Genomic DNA, 20,029 nt, shown 5'->3' with positions numbered 1-20,029 from the left:
TACCTGTAGAAGGTATTCTCCGAGGACAGCAGGCTGATTGTTCTCACTGATGGGTGACGTCCACGGCAGCCCCTCCAATCGGAAACTTCACTAGCAAAGTCCTTTGCTAGCCCTCGCGCGCATGCGCGGCCGTCTTCCCGCCCGAAACCGGCTCGAGCCGGCCAGTCCAGTATGTAGCAAGACAATACACTTCAAGGGAAGACACAACTCCAAAGGGGAGGCGGGCGGGTTTGTGAGAACAATCAGCCTGCTGTCCTCGGAGAATACCTTCTACAGGTATGTAGCATTCGCTTTCTCCGAGGACAAGCAGGCTGCTTGTTCTCACTGATGGGGTATCCCTAGCCCCCAGGCTCACTCAAAACAACAACATTGGTCAATTGGGCCTCGCAACGGCGAGGACATAACTGAGATTGACCTAAAAAATTTACCAACTAACTGAGAGTGTAGCCTGGAACAGAACAAACAGGGCCCTCGGGGGGTGGAGTTGGATCCTAAAGCCCAAACAGGTTCTGAAGAACTGACTGCCCGAACCGACTGTCACGTCGGGTATCCTGCTGCAGGCAGTAATGAGATGTGAATGTGTGGACAGATGACCACGTCGCAGCTTTGCAAATTTCCTCCATGGTGGCTGACTTCAAGTGGGCTACCGACGCTGCCATGGCTCTAACATTATGAGCCGTGACATGACCCTCAAGAGCCAGCCCAGCCTGGGCGTAAGTGAAGGAAATGCAATCTGCTAGCCAATTGGATATGGTGCGTTTCCCTACAGCCACTCCCCTCTTGTTGGGATCAAAAGAAACAAACAATTGGGCGGACTGTCTGTGGGGCTGTGTCCGCTCCAGATAGAAGGCCAATGCTCTCTTGCAGTCCAATGTGTGCAGCTGACGTTCAGCAGGGCAGGAATGAGGACGGGGAAAGAATGTTGGCAAGACAATTGACTGGTTCAGATGGAACTCCGACACAACCTTTGGCAGAAACTTAGGGTGAGTGCGGAGGACTACTCTGTTGTGATGAAATTTGGTGTAAGGGGCCTGGGCTACCAGGGCCTGAAGCTCACTGACTCTACGAGCCGAGGTAACTGCCACCAAGAAAATGACCTTCCAGGTCAAGTACTTCGGATGGCAGGAATTCAGTGGCTCGAAAGGAGGTTTCATCAGCTGGGTGAGAACGACATTGAGATCCCATGACACTGTAGGAGGCTTGACAGGGGGCTTTGACAAAAGCAAACCTCTCATGAAGCGAACAACTAAAGGCTGTCCTGAGATCGGCTTACCTTCCACTTGGTAATGGTATGCACTGATTGCACTAAGGTGAACCCTTACGGAGTTGGTCTTCAGACCAGACTCAGACAAGTGGAGAAGGTATTCAAGCAGGGTCTGTGTAGGACAAGAGCGAGGATCTAGGGCCTTGCTGTCACACCAGACGGCAAACCTCCTCCAATGAAAGAAGTAACTTCTCTTAGTGGAGTCTTTCCTGGAAGCAAGCAAGATGCGGGAGACACCCTCTGGCAGACCCAAAGAGGCAAAGTCTACGCCCTCAACATCCAGGCCGTGAGAGCCAGGGACTGGAGGTTGGGATGCAGAAGAGCCCCTTCGTCCTGCGTGATGAGGGTCGGAAAACACTCCAATCTCCACGGTTCTTCGGAGGATAACTCCAGAAGAAGAGGGAACCAGATCTGACGCGGCCAAAAGGGAGCAATCAGAATCATGGTGCCTCGGTCTTGCTTGAGTTTCAACAAAGTCTTCCCCACCAGAGGAATGGGAGGATAAGCATACAGCAGACCTTCCCCCCAATCCAGGAGGAAGGCATCCGACGCCAGTCTGCCGTGGGCCTGAAGCCTGGAACAGAACTGAGGGACCTTGTGGTTCACTTGAGATGCGAAGAGATCCACCAGGGGGGTGCCCCACGCCTGGAAGATCTGTCGCACCACACGGGAATTGAGCGACCACTCGTGAGGTTGCATAATCCTGCTCAACCTGTCGGCCAGACTGTTGTTTACGCCTGCCAGATATGTGGCTTGGAGCACCATGCCTTGACGGCGAGCCCAGAGCCACATGCTGACGGCTTCCTGACACAGGGGGCGAGATCCGGTGCCCCCCTGCTTGTTGACATAGTACATGGCAACCTGATTGTCTGAATTTGGATAATTTGGTGGGACAGCCGATCTCTGAAAGCCTTCAGAGCGTTCCAGATCGCTCGCAACTCCAGAAGATTGATCTGTAGATCGCTTTCTTGGAGGGACCACCTTCCTTGGGTGTGAAGCCCATCGACATGAGCTCCCCATCCCAGGAGAGACGCATCCGTGGTCAGCACTTTTTGAGGCTGAGGAATTTGGAAGGGACGTCCCAGAGTCAAATTGGAGCAAATCGTCCACCAATACAGGGATTCGAGAAAACTCGTGGACAGGTGGATCACGTCCTCTAGACCCCCGGCGGCCTGATACCACTGGGAGGCTAGGGTCCATTGAGCAGATCTCATGTGAAGGCGGGCCATGGGAGTCACATGAACTGTGGAAGCCATGTGGCCCAGCAATCTCAACATCTGCCGAGCTGTGATCTGCTGGGACGCTCGCACCCGCGAGACGAGGGACAACAAGTTGTTGGCCCTCGCCTCTGGGAGATAGGCGCGAGCCGTCCGAGAATCCAGCAGGGCTCCGATGAATTCGAGTTTCTGCACTGGGAGAAGATGGGACTTTGGGTAATTTATCACAAACCCCAGTAGCTCCAGGAGGCGAATAGTCATCTGCATGGACTGCAGGGCTCCTGCCTCGGATGTGTTCTTCACCAGCCAATCGTCGAGATATGGGAACACGTGCACCCCCAGCCTGCGAAGCGCCGCTGCTACCACAGCTAGGCACTTTGTGAACACCCTGGGCGCAGAGGCGAGCCCAAAGGGTAGCACACAGTACTGGAAGTGGCGTGCGCCCAGCTGAAATCGCAGATACTGTCTGTGAGCTGGCAGTATCGGGATGTGTGTGTAGGCATCCTTCAAGTCCAGAGAGCATAGCCAATCGTTTTGCTGAATCATGGGGAGAAGGGTGCCCAGGGAAAGCATCCTGAACTTTTCTTTTACGAGATATTTGTTCAGGGCCCTTAGGTCTAGGATGGGACGCATCCCCCCTGTTTTCTTTTCCACAAGGAAGTACCTGGAATAGAACCCCAGCCCTTCTTGCCCGGATGGCACGGGCTCGACCGCATTGGCGCTGAGAAGGGCGGAGAGTTCCTCTGCAAGTACCTGCTTGTGCTGGAAGCTGTAGGACTGAGCTCCCGGTGGACAATTTGGAGGTTGTGAGGCCAAATTGAGGGTGTATCCTTGCCGGACTATTTGGAGAACCCACTGATCGGAGGTTATGAGAGGCCACCTTTGGTGAAAAGCTTTCAACCTCCCTCCGACAGGCAGGTCGCCCGGCACTGACACTTGGATGTCGGCTATGCTCTGCTGGAGCCAGTCAAAAGCTCGCCCCTTGCTTTTGCTGGGGAGCCGCGGGGCCTTGCTGATTCGCACGCTGCTGACGAGAGCGAGCGCGCTGGGGCTTAGCCTGGGCCGCAGGCTGTCGGGAAGGAGGATTGTACCTACGCTTGCCAGAAGTATAGGGAACAGTCTTCCTTCCCCCGAAAAATCGTCTACCTGTAGAGGTAGAAGCTGAAGGCTGCCGGCGGGCGAACTTGTCGAATGCGGTGTCCCGCTGGTGGAGAGACTCTACCACCTGCTCGACTTTTTCGCCAAAAATGTTATCCGCACGGCAAGGCGAGTCCGCAATCCGCTGCTGGATTCTATTCTCCAGGTCGGCGGCACGCAGCCATGAGAGCCTGCGCATCACCACACCTTGAGCAGCGGCCCTGGACGCAACATCAAAAGTGTCATAAACTCCTCTGGCCAGGAATTTTCTGCACGCCTTCAGCTGCCTGACCACCTCCTGAAAAGGCTTGGCTTGCTCAGGGGGAAGAGCATCAACCAAGCCCGCCAACTGCCGCACATTATTCCGCATGTGTATGCTCGTGTAGAGCTGGTAAGACTGGATCTTGGACACGAGCATAGAGGAATGGTAGGCCTTCCTCCCAAAGGAGTCTAAGGTTCTAGCGTCCTTGCCCGGGGGCGCCGAAGCATGTTCCCTAGAACTCTTAGCCTTCTTTAGGGCCAAATCCACAACTCCAGAGTCATGAGGCAACTGAGTGCGCATCAGCTCTGGGTCCCCATGGATCCGGTACTGGGACTCGATCTTCTTGGGAATGTGGGGATTAGTTAATGGCTTGGTCCAGTTCGCAAGCAATGTCTTCTTCAGGACATGGTGCAAGGGAACAGTGGACGCTTCCTTAGGTGGAGAAGGATAGTCCAGGAGCTCAAACATTTCAGCCCTGGGCTCGTCCTCCACAACCACCGGGAAGGGGATGGCCGTAGACATCTCCCGGACAAAGGAGGCAAAAGACAGACTCTCGGGAGGAGAAAGCTGTCTCTCAGGAGAGGGAGTGGGATCAGACGGAAGACCCTCAGACTCCTCGTCAGAGAAATATCTGGGATCTTCCTCTTCCTCCCACGAGGCCTCACCCTCGGTGTCAGACACAAGTTCACGGACCTGTGTCTGCAACCTCGCCCTGCTCGACTCCGTGGAACCCCGTCCACGATGGGGGCGTCGAGAGGTAGACTCCCTCGCCCGCATCGGCGAAGCTCCCTCCGCCGACGTAGTCGGGGAGCCTTCCTGGGAGGTGGCCGCGGTCGGTACCGCACGCGGTACCGACGTCGGGGACCTCAACCTGGGCGATGGGCCAGCCGGCGCCACGCTCGACGGTACCGGTGGCGCAAGCACCGCCGGTACCGGAGGGGTAGGGCGCAACAGCTCTCCCAGAATCTCTGGGAGAACGGCCCGGAGGCTCTCGTTTAGAGCGGCTGCAGAGAAAGGCTGAGAGGTCGATGCAGGCGTCGACGTCAGTACCTGTTCCGGGCGTGGAGGCTGTTCCGGGCTGTCCAGAGCGGAGCGCATCGACACCTCCTGAACAGAGGGTGAGCGGTCCTCTCGGTGCCGATGCCTGCTGGGTGCCGAATCCCTCGGCGACCCAGAGCTCTCGGTGCCGACACGGGGAGGAGACCGGTGTCGATGCTTCTTCGATTTCTTCCGAAGCATGTCACCGGAGCTCCCCGGCACCGACGAGGAGGACGTCGAATCCATCCGTCGCTTCCTCGGGGCCGAGACTGAAGAAGGTCGATCTCGGGGGGGCTGTACCGCAGGAGCCCTCAGGGTAGGCGGAGACCCACCCGAGGGCTCACCGCCACCAGCAGGGGAATGGACAGCCCTCACCTGCACTCCACCCGATGCACCACCGTCCGACGACATCAGCAGACGAGGTCCTGGTACCACCGACGTCGATGCAGCTATCCGATGTCTCGGCGCCGATGCAGAGGCCCGATGCCTCGATGCACTCGATGCAGGGGCGGCCGAGGAAGAAGGTCTGGACGCTGACGACGTCGATGCACTCGAAGATCCCGGTGCCGATGCCGACGAAGAGCCCGAGAACAACACGTTCCACTGGGCTAGTCTCGCTACCTGAGTCCGCCTTTGAAGCAGGGAACACAGACTGCAGTTCTGAGGGCGGTGCTCGGCCCCCAGACACTGAAGACACGACGAGTGTCGATCAGTGAGCGAGATAACCCGGGCGCACTGGGTGCACTTCTTGAAGCCGCTGGAAGGCTTCGATGTCATGGGCGGAAAAATCACGCCGGCGAAATCAAAAGCCGAAATGGCGAAATTTGAAGCACCAAATTTAGAGGGAGAAAAAATCTCGACCGAGGCCGAAAAGAGGCCTACCCCGACGACGAAAGAAAACTTACCGGGGCAAAAAAGCTGGAAGTACGGGGAGGATTTACACGAAACCCGGCGGGGGGTTTCCGGAGCACTTCCCGACTAGGACAAAGCTTTCCCGAAGGAAAAAAACACGTTCAAAACAAATTGGACGCGCGAGGTCGACTTTCCGGGGCTCGACACGGCGAAAACACGACCGTACCGAGTGCGGACAAAAGAAGACTGGCCGGCTCGAGCCGGTTTCGGGCGGGAAGACGGCCGCGCATGCGCGGTGCGCGCGGGCGCGCGAGGGCTAGCAAAGGACTTTGCTAGTGAAGTTTCCGATTGGAGGGGCTGCCGTGGACGTCACCCATCAGTGAGAACAAGCAGCCTGCTTGTCCTCGGAGAAATATATATATATATATATATATATGCAGTTACAAAATTACTTCCCTTATGTGCCTTTAGAAAACATGCTCAATGAGCACCAGTAAACACTCTCGCACAAATCTACACTTGCTCCAAAGCTATGTGTGGGAGTGTACTCCATGAATATACATGCATATTTTAAAAAATGTATGTAAATCACAACTCCACCCAAGCTGCACTCCTGGGAACACCTAAGTCCATAAAGCATAAAGGGAGGCATTTTCTTGCAATGCACCTAGCCATGCACAATTTTATAAGAGCCTCTTTCTCCATGTAAAACATGCTTTATAAAATTACCCTGTGAATTAAATGGATAGCAAAATTAGTATGCTAATACATCTTGACTCACCACTTAGAATCTGTTGTACTGCCTCGTTGCCCATCTGTGCTGCTGTGAAGCCTTGCAAGGAGATGATAGACGGGTCAGAGCCATAACTCAGCAAAAGACGACAAGTCTGTAAGTGACCTCCCATGGCAGCCCTGTGCAAGGCTGTCTGACCAAGTGTGTCTAGTGTGTTCATCTGAAAAATCAACCAAACAAATTTTTTTTATTGCTTGCATTTCTTTCCTTCCTTCAACTATTCAATAATATAGAAAAACTATAAATCAAGATTTCCCAGCAGCAAACAGCAGTACATATTTCCACTAAAAATGCTCTTGAATTATTTTGCCATTTCAAAACAGAATAATCTAGAATCAATTTAAAAGATCCTATTTAAAACTGATCATTTAGAAGATAGATATACACACATACACATATACCATATTTTCCTATATGGTAATAGCAAAAGTGAACAACAAACAAAAGAAGAAGTGTCCCCCTGACAACAAACCACAAAAATGTGTACACAAAAGAAGAAGTAGGGGGCAGACCAAATGTATATTCAAACAGTGAGATTATTAAAATAATGCAATGTGGGAAAGAACTGGCAAGTTCTGAATAACGAACAAAATGAAACATTTCACACAAAGCTGAGATAAGAGCATTAGCTCATCTCTGATACAGAAGGAAAGAGGGGGAAGTAATATTAAATATTTCTCTTACTTCTGAACAGAGCTGCCCTGTAGAGAATAATTTAGAAGAAAAAATCTTGTGTACAGAAAAGTGAATACACAAAGTAAAATTATGCATTGCCTGTAAAATGCTTTGAACAAAAAGTTCTATTTTAAGTACAATAAATATATTATTCTTCTATCCTAAAATAAGCCAAATGCTGTAGTGGCACATCTCATAACTTGTCAAATCCTGAGTCTCCAGTAGGTTTCCAGCAATCTCAGAGATCAAGCAAAGGAAGAACCAAGCCATAAAGCCACAATGATAAACAAGAAGCTGGCTGCATAAAGCCACCCAAGGGAGGAAAACGCAGAATTCTCACCACTAAGGAAGAGGAAGGCATGGCCATCAAGGGTGAAGGTACACTGGATATTTCTCTGTCCCAGGAGGGCTCACAATCTAAGTTTGTACCTGAGGCAATACAGGGTTAAGTGGCTTGCCCAAGATCACAAGGAGCAGCAGCGGGATTTGAACCGGCCACCTCTGGATTGCAAGACCGGTGCTCTAACCACTAGGCCACTCCTCCACTCCACTGATAAATAAATAAATGTAAATAAAACTGAATGCCCTCAGTATTGGCCCTAAAGTGACTGACTGGGCTAGGAACTGGTTGAGTGAAAAGCGACATAGGGTAGTGGTAAATTGAGCTCATTCTGAGGAAAAGAATGTTACCAGTGGTGTTCTGCAAGGTTCGGTTCTTGGGCTTTTTTTTTTTTTTTTTACATTTTTGTAAGTGATATTGCTGAAGGGCTGTCTGATAAGGTTTGCCTCTTTGCAGATACCACCAAAATCTGCAATAGGGTAGACACTCCTGATGGTGTGAAGAACATGAGGAAGGACTTAGTGAAGCTAGAGGAATTTGATAAATTAGATTTACTGCTAAAAAATACAGGATCATGCATTTAGGCTTCAAAAACCGAAGGGTTCAAAAAAAAAGGAGTGACACTTGGGTGTGATTGTATGCGATGAGCTTAAGGTGGCCAAATAGGTAGAAAAGGCAATGGTGAAAACTAGAAGAAAGCTTGGGTGCATAGGGAGAGGAATGGCCAGTAGGAAAAAGGAGGTGATGATGCCCCTGTATTAAACTCTTGTGAGAACTCATTTAGAATATTGTGTACAATTCTGGAGACAGCACCTTCAAAAAAATATAAACAGGAGGGAGTCAGTCCAGAGGACAGCTACTAAAATAGTCAGTGGTTTTCATCATAAAGCATAATGTGACAAACATCTCAAAATGAATACTTTGGAAGAAAGGCGGAGAGGGGAGACAAGATAGACACATTTAAATACCTATGCGGTATAAATGCACAGGAGGCGAGTCTCTTAACTGTAAGGAAGCTCTGGAACAAGGAGGCACAGGATGAAGGTGAAAGGGGAAGGACTCACAAGTAACCTGAGGAAATACTTCACGGAAAGGGTGGTGAATTCATAGAAAGGCCTCCTGGTGAAGTGGTGATGTGTTTCCTACACAAAATTATTTACTACATGCATCTTTACCAATAACTTAGTTGTGCATTATGGTTTCATTCATTCTTACTTGCCATAAGATATTTCACAACATGACATGACGATCCTATTAGCATAAATCAATAATGGAATACCGCTACATTATAATGACTGGCCCGTTTACATATTATGGCAATGTCTCCCCGCAATTATAGAACCACAGATTCCCATTCGCAACACTCTCCATTATTCATTGTTTTTCATCAGTGCCTTGCGCGTATGCTATGCACATACTTCAAATAGACGATCCTTCTGTCACCTTCCCTTTTTTTTTTTTTTTTACACGAGTAGACCTTACAACAGTTGCCAGCGTTTGTTTGATAATATACTTTAAGTCATAGTTTGTGGTAGTACCAACAAATACATTACCATTTTCACCCATACCCCTTTAAAACAACAGTTATTTGATTGTGACAATGTTTCCCTCTATACGATCTTCACCGGAAGTCAGATGGTGTATTATTCATTAGCCGCTCATGCATATGCAATGCACGTCTTTTAAACAGACGACTTCTGTCACTTCCCCTTTTCATATGAGTAGACCTTACAGCTTATGCCAGAGTCAGTTTTACTTGGTAAGTCACTTTTTTAAGTCAAGAAGTTCTCCTCGACGCCCTCTCTCTCACTATGTCTAACTTTGAAATAAGTAGGTGGTGTAGGTGGTTTCCTTGTTATTGTCGGCGTTTAACTTTTTCGCACGCTTTTGTCTGGACCATGGTTTTTAAACCATAACAATTGTTTACATAATTGTATTGCAACTTTTTTTCTTTTATGATTGCATTGCACTTGTGTTTTTAAAATTGCACTACATTTTTTGATGTATTTTGTTTTTTTTGTGATAATGTAGTTTGCATAAACCATCCCGAAACTAGCACAGTTTCTATAAGTCTGTATCTGCAGTGTTTGTATCCCCATAGCGATTGTGCTCTGTTCAGTTTGACCTCATTCACAACTCCATGATTCTATACATGCAGATTTGAATACCAACTTATTTTACGAGGTAAGAGAAATTACGTACTCGCCCTCACTAATTACCCTTAAGACTTCTATTTTCACGCGGTCTTTTTCTAGTTGCCGTCTCAAATAGAGGACAAAGATCTGGCTGATTTATGCATTTTTAAGAACATGTTGATCTCATAGAGAGGGTAGATCCACAACTCGCAACTTCACATAGTGCTTACAACTAACGTTTTACACTCCATCTCTATAACCTATCTTTATAGATATTCAGGTATATATTACATTTAGAGTTTCCATATTTGTTATAAATATGATTTGTCTAGGCATAAATATTTATCAAATTTACAATATCCGTTTTTTGCTTTCAAACTCTGCTTTCAGTGTATTCGTCAGTACTCACCACATACTTTATATGTATGATCTATACTTATCTCCTTACAACATCAGCATTTTTTTCTATATTTTACTATTTATTTTGGGGGTTTTTTTAAGTTATGAAAAGGTATTTTCCCAGTGATTGTTTTTTATTATTAATTTTTTAATTCTTTATAATTATTACTTGTAGGTATTTGGTTATTTATTGTTTAGGTGTTTTTATACATATATTTATGTTGATTTTCATTTTTCTTTTTTGATATTGTACTTTAGATGTTTTTATGTATTTTCTTAATTATAGAATTCATTATTTGACCCCTGATGTAGGCATTTGTATATGCTGAAACACGGACCGTGTCAGGTCCCTGCTTTATCTGCATTAATAAAAGACTCCGACACAATATCTCCAGCGTTGGATTAGACCTTGTTCAGCCTCTACTATTGTCTGCTGTGCTTGTTTGTCGTAGAAGCATTCCCCTGCTTCTTTTCTTGATGAAGTGGTGATGAAAACAGTATCTGAATCAAGTCAGCTTGGGACAAGTACATATGATCTCTAAGGGAATGACAGGGAGAGTAGATGGCATGGATAGGCAGACTGGATAGACCACATGGTCTTTATCTGCCTTATGTTTCTATGTAACTTATAGTCCTCCAGGGAGGATCCTGGATGTGCATCAGGACTCAAAGAACAAAAAATAACAGTTAAGAACAAATTTCAACTATCTTATCATTGTGCTAGACTAGTCCAGAGGTATGGGGTGCACCCAAACTCCCAGGTGGGAGAAAAACAGTATCCCTGAGGACCACCCTTTCAAAAGCTTCACCTTCACTCTCCTGAATGTTTAATTTGCTGTGATAAACAAATGAATGGAGGGAAAACCATATTGCTGTCTGACATTGTATTGTGGTCTCTAATAAAAATCCACTGTGTTCACCTCTGAAGAGATCCTCTCCACGGCAAGACAGATCCACAAGCCTAACCAGCAGGTTCTTAGTCCTGAGACTTATAACCATGAGCACTTCAGGGTACCAATAGCTATGGCACAGGTTCTCACTATTGTCTTCAAAGCACGATAGGTCAGAGTGGGCCATATGTTCTTCAAACAATAACAATGAAAATATGAAATAACACTATACATGAGTTAAATGTTCTGTTTTGAAAGAACTCCTCCTCAAAGTTTCAAGATCTGGGTCTCATGCCCCAGGATAGAGTGTGAAAGAAAGGAAAGGGTTGGGACTTCTTGGTCCCTATTTGACAAGATTCAAGCATCACAGATTGATATAGTAACAGATTTGTTGAATCCCAGTCACTTCTACATGGTACTTGGTGTCCACCACCTCTCTCATTCTTTTCTGTAAATCATAAAGGAGCTGGTGAGTGGGTATTGCCATGAACAACTCCAGGGCATCAAAGTACCTGAGGAAACTAAAAAGAAGAAATAAGGAGAAGTTCCCCCTATAGATGCAATGATATGCCCTAAGGAGTAGTCTTTTCTTAGCCTGTTGCAAGCAAGGGTTTGATGGGAGGTCAGGTGAATATTCCTCTTTGGAGCAAGAATTATGAAACCAATAGGCAAGACACAAGGACTCCTCCTACTCAGATTCTAGCAAAACAGGAGCTCAGGCCCGGAAAGACACCAGCACTAAAGTTATAACCTTGCTGGGTCTGTGAGATGGCTCTGGAGCCATAACCTCAGTAAGCTCATAAGAGATCTCTGGGAGCTTCAAATGGATTTGGTGTTGTAAACAAGAAGACTTCTCTTTCTGCCACTGCACAGTTCTTGTTCAACACAAATAAATTCAATGTCTTGTTCTCAAGGCACAGACTTCAAGTATTGATTTGCTCAGCACCAGAGACAGTGTTCAGATTATCTATATCTCCACCTGGCAGAGGTGCCAAGAGAATCTCAAGAATCTTAATTCCCTCTCAGAAATTTCTGAATACAAAGCTGGAGAGGACAAGAAATTCTCCTGGGTAGCCGGGGTGGTGGGGGGGGGGGGGGGGGGGGAGAGAGTCAAACTGATGAATTTGGTATAGACCCTTGGAGATTGATACAAGTGGCTCAGCTTACTTACAAAGAAGTTTGGGAACGCAATAAGTTAAAAGTTGCAGTCTCCATTCCCTCAGTGCCAAGCACCAATGGAGTACAATGCCAAACGCCTCTACAGTGTGTTTGGTGAGGGACCTTCAGTCACAGACTTATAGTTGGATCCATCTGCAATGCAGGCTTTGGGATGTCATTGAACCGTACTGGACTCTACCCTGAAGGACCTCTGCTTACTTTGCATTATCCTTGCACTGTGCATTGAGCTTGTGCCTGGACTTGCTTGCCTTCCATCTAAGAATAACTGACTTGCATCTATGAATAACTCATGACTGTGACCCAGAAAGGCACCTGAGTCAAGTCAGAGGTACGCCTTCCTACCTCCCCGGGACCTATAAACCTGCGGTGTTCACCAGCACTGCATGCAGCGAATACAACTGACTCCCTTCAGCCACCCCACAGCTTTCCCTCTGCCACGTTCTGCCCATGCGGCAAAAGGAAGCTGCAACAAAGGACCTCAGGACTGGCCAGAGCAAGCCTGTTGTAATTGCTACCTGAAGTGCCAGTGAACACCACAGGTGTGTAGGGCTGGGAGGGAGGGGGTACAGAGGTTAGTCAGGAAGACAACACTGGACCTGCAGGAGAGGAACAGGGAGGTATGAACTGATTACAGATTGGGATCACGGAGGGAGTCAATGCATGAGATCAGGCCTCTTAAGCATGTCAGCTAGAGAAGGGGCCCAAATGTGTGTGTCACACACTGAATGAATGTGACTTGGCAAGTCTGCAGTTAACATATGACTTAGCATGTGCTGTTAATCATATATGTATCTAATTTCTCCTACTTAGGCACGCAGATGTGGAATGCATTACCGAACTGTGTAAAAACGCTGCATGATCATCAAGACTTTAAGCGCTCTTTAAAGACCTATCTGTTTTGAAAGGCCTATCCTCCTGCTGCTACTCACTAGACTCTACATTATATTGCCTCAAAGGACCATTTTATTCCTTATTATTTTGTACCTTATTTTACACATGTACCCCTCCCTTACCTGACTCTATTTCAAATTGACTTGTAAACCACATTGAGCCTGCTTATGTGTGGGAAAATGTGGGATACAAATGCTGCAAATAAATAAAGAACATTTTAGTGAAGTAGCTGGGGAGGATATGCTGGACATGTACCAAACTATTACCGCACAACTTTTGCACTTTGTTTTAATAGTAAAACTTAGCGTGTGGTAAAGTGCAAAAATCTTTATTGTGCTTTAGTAAAAGGGTCTTTTACTGTGATCTGGACTCAGTGCACACTACTTCTAGTCTTCCTTTCACAGCAGAATAATATTTACCCAGTTGTTCCATTCCTCTCAATCCCCACCCACCCCACCCCTTTCCACCTTTAGACTTAAAAATAAACTTAATACAAAGCAATTTTAAAAACACAAGCAACTACTGAACTCTAAATGATGTAGACCCCTCCCCTTACTGACCTAGTCTTCCAACTGTCTCAGAAGCTATATCAAATGAGCAATCTGAGAAGACCTATGGTTGAGGCTTTAACATAACTTACTGGCCTCTGGTCAGTTAATTAGTACATGCTGCTTTTTTTATAATTATATTTTGCTAGTTCAATATTAAGTTTTAGAAAATATAAAGCTCTAATTTTGGTTTTAAATTGTTGAACAGGATGGGATCATTCTATCTTAGTGGTTGCTTGTCTAGTTGTATGCCACCCTGCTCATTTAAGATCAGCACATGATGACGTGAGACTGTGACCAACAAGACAGAAGCTGTTAATACAGATCATGTTGAAATTTTGTTACTGCAGGAAAAAACCTGTTCCTTGCCGGAGCTATTCTGAACTGTATTTACTGTTTTGAGCAATCAGTAAGTGCTACTCTATGTTAAATTGTACAGCGCTGCGTAACCCTAGTAGCGCTTTAGAAATGTCAAGTAGTAGTAGTAGTTAGTGCTATTCTCATTTCAGTCTCTCTAGTGTGGTTGGCAGGCTGGCAGTGAGCCCTAACAACTTGATGAAGAACACAAACTATAGAGAGAACTTACACAAGCACTGGCAATCCTTTTTGATGAACATTGCTGTTTTCAGCCTATACTGGAAAAAGCACTTGGATATCACAGGGATGCATCCTGGGATACATTCTGGCATTAGCAGAGAGAAAGCAGCCACAAGGCTCCTAAGCCTGAGGCTCAGAAATAAATTTGAGAAAAGATGCTCAGCAGAATAAAATAAAAGCCATAATTTGCAATCTTTTTTCCTAAAGTAAGGCACACATACATTATGAGATATTTCTACTATGTTTGCAACTGATCAAAAAATTTCAAAGTAAAAGAAAACAACGAATATAATAACTTCTAAAAAAAATTGCAGAGTGAATCGTGTGCCACCATTTCTCTTATAGATGGTATGGAGTTTTTAGATCAAGAATGAACTGATGGTTAAATCATTTTTACTTGACTTTATGTTGACTTTATGAATTCTATAACTGTCTTTTACCAGCTTACAGCAAAGCTGTTTACAATATAAACAATAATAAAACACGGAGATAGGCCAAAAAACAAATGGAAAAACAAGGAGGGCAGATATATGTAATGAAATCCAATGGTAGATATGCAGCAAATGGTGAGAAAGCGTTACACCAGTTCCTAGGCTAAAACTCAGGGGCAATCAGTTCTACTTTAGAAAAGTTGAGAAAAAAGTTTTTCAGGTCACACTTACAGCCTGAGAGGTAAATTGTCATCTGAACGCTTTAAGGCAATGAATTCCACAAAGTGGGAGCCTAATAAAGGGAAACACTATGTAAAATATAAACAAATTCTGGATGTGAAAATGCAAGTCAATGTTCTACACATAAGGAAATGAGATAAGTACATAAGTGTTGCCATACTGGGACAAACCAAAGGTCCATCAAGCCCACCTTCCTGTTTCAAACAGTGGCCAATCCAGGTCACAAAACACCTGACAAGATCTCAAAACAGTAAAACAGATTTTATGCTGCTGGTCCTAGGAATAAGCAGTGGATTTTCCCCAAGTCTATCCTAATAGTGGCTTATGGACTTTTCTTCTAGGAAATTATCGAACTCTTTTTTAAACCCTGCTAAGCTAGCTGTTTTTACCACATTCTCTGGCAACAAATTCCAGAGTTTAATCACTCACTGAGTGAAGAAATATTTTCTCCAATTTATTTTAAACTATTTAGTAGCTTCATTGCATGCCCCCTAGGCCTAGTATTTTTGGAAAGAGTAAACAAGCGATACACGTCTACCTGTTCCACTCCACTCATTTTATAGACCTCTATCATATTTTCCCTCAGCCGTCTTTTCTCCAAGCTGAAGAGCTCTAGCCGCTTTAGCCTTTCCTCTTAGGGAAGTCATCCCACACCTCAGCAAGCATGTGAGTAGCGTACTCACGTGTGCATCTTACCACAGTATGCACTTTCATGCTGCAGGAAGCACTGGTTAGTGCTTACCTCAGCTTGGTAAAAGGGATCCTAACTGATTTAACACAAATGAGAAATGAAAGACCTACATGTCCTTTGTATTAATTAAGCAAACCAAACTTGTTGAAGAGCAAACTCATTTCCTGATTAATGACAACACGTGATCTGAGAAATCAAATTGATAGAGGATACGAGGATACCCAAAGGGGAGATAACAGTTTTGAATGGTATCAAAATATCACTGAGTGGGCACCAAGCTGATGTGCTCGCAGTGGGCAATCTGCTCGTCTCTGTAGTCAATTCAGGACAGGTGGACTATTGAGGTTACAAGGTGCCACCTTTCTTGGTAAAACTTCAGCCTTCCCCAACTGGCAAGTCATCCAGAACAATCAATTTAACAGCAGCTATGCTGTGCTGGAGTCAGTCAAAAGCTCGACCCCTGCTTTGACTGGGGAGCTGCCTGGGCCCTTAGGCGCACACTGTTGACCAGAATGGAGCGTGCAGGGGCTGAGTCTGCTGAGGTTGGCAAGGAGTGTACTTACGCCTCTGCAAGTAATAAGTACTCACATGGCATCCACCGACCTCTGCTGGACTGCTGGGTCAAAGTCAGAGACATGCAGGGATGAAAGTCTGCGCATTGCTATACTCTGGGCGGAGATCCTAAAGACAATATCAAAAGTGTCTTAGGAGCCCCTTTTGCTTGACCAGTTGGCAAACAGTTTCAGCCTGCTCCGGTGGGAGAAAGCATGCCAAATCAGACATACTACACACCAACGACCGCAAGTACAGGCTCATGTAGAGTTGGTACAATTGGATACAGGAAATAGAGCATGGAAGCCTGATACATCTTCTGCCCAAAAGAATCCAGGGTTCTAGCTTTCCTTCCAGGGGGTGCCGAAGCATAATCCCTAGAACTACTGGCCCTTTTGAGCATGGATTACACCACCAGGGAATGATGAGCCAACTGGCGCCTATCAAATCCAGGGGAAGACTGAATCCAGTACACTGTGTCAATCTTCTTGGGGAAGAGAGGGACTGACATGGGGACTCCCAGTTCTTCACTTAAATATTCCATAAAATCTCATGAAGCAGGACCATCACAGTCTCTCTAGGAGGAGAGTCATAGTCCAGGACCGCTAACATTTTAGCCCTGGTCTCATCCTCCACTTCCAAAGGAACAGGAATAGCAGCCACCATCGTCACAAAAAATGGGAAAGAAAGGCTCTCAGTTGGAGACAGCCTCCTTTCCTGTGAAGGAAAGGGATAAGTTGGGATGTCATAGAGCGAGTCCTCCAAGAAGTACTGTGGATCCTCTTCTGAGTCCCATGAGCTCTCTTCATTGGTGTCAGCCAAGATCTCCTTGTGGGAGGGCCAAGATCAAGTCTGCCTTGACGAAGAGGCACCATGACCCCAAGAAGGGCATCACAGAATAAGCTCCAGCCTTGACTCCATGAAGCTTCCTCCACCAATGTCGAGTGTGCCAACACAGGTGGCAGCTGACGCCGAGACAGCAAGCAGCTGGTGGCCATGTGGGACTGAAACACCCCAACACCGATGCACTCTGCAAGAGCCCTACCAACAGCTCAGGGAGCACTCATTGAGGGCCAACATTGGGAAAAGGTTGGGGTGCTAGTGTAGAAGCAGGCTGCTGAATTTGTGGGTCACGTTCCTGGTTGTATGGAGACCCACACATTGGCAACTCCTGTATGGAGGGGAAGTGGTCCTCCCAGGACTGACTCTTCCTGGGGGACTGGTGAATTCCTTGGTGCCCAGGAGTTCCTGGCACCATGCGTCAAGGGGGATCAATGCTGATGCTTTTTCTGATGCCTGGCATTGTTGTTCCCTAGTGCCAAAGACGATGACGTCAAGTTCTCACATCGCCTCAGGGTCAGGTCCGACGCCAATCGGTCTCAGGGGGGCCTGTATAGTGGCCAGTGTCGAGGCAGGTGGAGACCCACTCAATGCATGGTCATTCCCAGCATGTAAGGACCTTGCAGCCATATGGGCTGAAACATCCAATGCCGAAGACACTGATGTTGATACCGATGTAGCACGGTTATGATTAGGTTCTGAACACTGCAGACACCAAAAATGGGTGTCTTTACCAAAGATGGTCCTGTTGCACCAAGTGAAGTGCTTGAAGTCACTGGGAACCTTAGAAGACATGAAAGGAAAAACAGTTATGGCCAAATCAATCAACTCAATGTTGCTCAAAAGGGCAAAGAACCAGGAAAAGGAAGAGGGAGAGGGAAAAACCTAACCAGAGCTCAGGCCTAAACACAGCCTATCGAGTGCTGTAAAATAAAAATAAAAAAAACTTTAAAAAAGAAAAAAAATAATCTATTAAAAAAAATACAGGGAAGGAAGATAAACCCCGAAAGAGGTACATTAAAAAAAAAAAAAAAAAAAGGAAGGCACAAAAACACTGAACCAGATGCGAGGAGTGGGAATAAATGCATCCTCTAATTATGGAAAAAGGATAACTGTTGGTCCTGTGCTTTCATGGTGGGCAGGAAGGCACAAGTGCAGTGGAGTGCACTGAAAGACCTGTTTTAAGCTTGTTACAAGTACTGTGAAGTTCTGAGAGAAAAGGACATTTCTCTGGATGTGACATTATTGTGCTCTGTGCTTAGTAACAAAGATTAGGTTTAAAAGAGGAACTGTAGGTTATTGATAAACACAGAATTAAAAGAAAAAAAGAAGCAAACTTTAGTAACTAGTCTTCAAATCCTTTTTTACATAGTTTTAAAATTTGAATTTTCTGCCACACCATTAACAGATAGACTCTAGAAGGCACAGCAGGGCCTAGTTCAGTCTTAGAAAAAAATAAAAAGAAAAAAGTAAGAAGCAAGGATTAACAACTAGTTTCTATAGTGTACAACCCTTTTCCCCATAGTTTTAAACTGAAACTTTCTTTAGAGGTAGAAACTTAACAGCCAAGAGTATTCAAAAGGATAGTAGCAAAGCTCAAACTTTGTCCTAAAAAAAAAGTTATTTTCTATTCTTTGCCTGCTGGAGAGGTAGCACTACTACTGACGTGAATTAGGTGTTAATTGAGAGGAAGTAGAATATTTGCAAAGGTTACTAAGGGCAATCGGATTATTGGGATAGCTTCAAAGAGTTTGTTTTAAAGCTAACCCAGCAATCTCCTTAGAATTCAAGCTACATAGACAGGAAAGGTCCCACTTAACTTTCTTTCTGAGAAGTTCTGAGAGAAGAGGGCATTTCCCTTGGAAAGTGACATTATTTTGCTCTGTACAGTTGGAAAATTTTAAAACCTCAGACAGATGTCTGACATGGTTTCCAAATTCTGACTCTTGTGATGATTATCATTTTCTCTAACCAGCTATCAGCCACTCCTTGAAGAGCCTGGAGATCTTTTTTTAACCCAACTCACTCTTATCTCTACTTGAAGAGCACTCTTGTTTCTGGACTTGCCCACAGACTGGGACCAAATTCGAAGAAAATAAATGAAAGTTTAGTCACAATTTCTTCCTGGGCAGCCAAAGCATCCCACAAGTACTCCCAAGTTATTACTGCTGGTTTAATCCGAAACTTTCTGATCAGTGAACTCAGTCCCAAATTGGGAGCTTCCCGAAACAACCAGATGAACAGAAATGTCTTCTTCAAGCTGTTGTTGAGCCTCTCCCACCGAACTCCTGTCTGCTGATTCTATCACATCAGATGCTCCCCTCCATGGAGAAGATCAGAATAGCCATGAGCACTTACCACCACCAATTTTGTAAGCAGTAACGGCTTACACAGCAATCCTGCGCTAACCAGTTAGTGCGTGTTAATGTGGATGCACTGTTTAGCACGGGAATGCCCATTGTACATATTCAACATGCCCCCTCCAAAAAAAACAAATATTTTTTAACTCCTAGATTAGCATGTGCAGCAGTTACCCAAGACACCTGAGCGCATTCCATGGTATGCCATTTTAAGCTGCACTGGGTGTGCACTGGTGCTTAACACAGCTTAGAAAAAGCACTCTAAAACAGATGAAAAATTTCTACATTTTAGGAAATGTGCACAGTGTATATCTGCTCCAACTGAAAATACAGCAACCCGGAAAGACTAAAAGCAGCTTATTTTACTTGCCCAAATAACTATATCTAAGTGCTCCTCAACAGGATCTGGATGTCCCATTTCCCATGTTGAGCCCCTATGCAAAATTGCATTTACTTGGATACCACTGTGACATCCAGCGCCACTGTACTTGAAGCCTAAAGCTTTCTGGCGCGCACTGCTGATGTCACATATAATTATAGGTCCATATGCAATGTTCACCTGTATGTTCACCTGTTTTTAAATATTTATTGCATTTGTACCCATTATTCCACCTTTTTGCAGGCTCAATGTGGCTTACAGAGTATAGTTATAATAACGTCGTTACATGGTTTAAAAACAGTCGATCATAAACTGAGGT

The 20,029-nt window shown here is 45.7% G+C and overlaps 1 protein-coding gene across 1 annotated transcript in view; it reads right to left on the bottom strand.

Annotated features, from left to right (window-relative positions):
• Nucleotides 1-20,029, bottom strand: part of TNKS (tankyrase) — a 505,381-nt gene that overhangs the window by 235,466 nt on the left and 249,886 nt on the right. The window contains exon 12 of the mRNA XM_030194488.1: nt 6,552-6,723. Within this exon, the coding sequence (XP_030050348.1) occupies nt 6,552-6,723 (172 nt within the window). The remainder of the gene's footprint in view (nt 1-6,551; nt 6,724-20,029) is intronic.

Source organism: Microcaecilia unicolor, chromosome 2, assembly GCF_901765095.1.
Source record: "Microcaecilia unicolor chromosome 2, aMicUni1.1, whole genome shotgun sequence".
NCBI lineage: Eukaryota > Metazoa > Chordata > Amphibia > Gymnophiona > Siphonopidae > Microcaecilia > Microcaecilia unicolor.
This window is presented reverse-complemented; position numbering and strand designations above follow the sequence as displayed.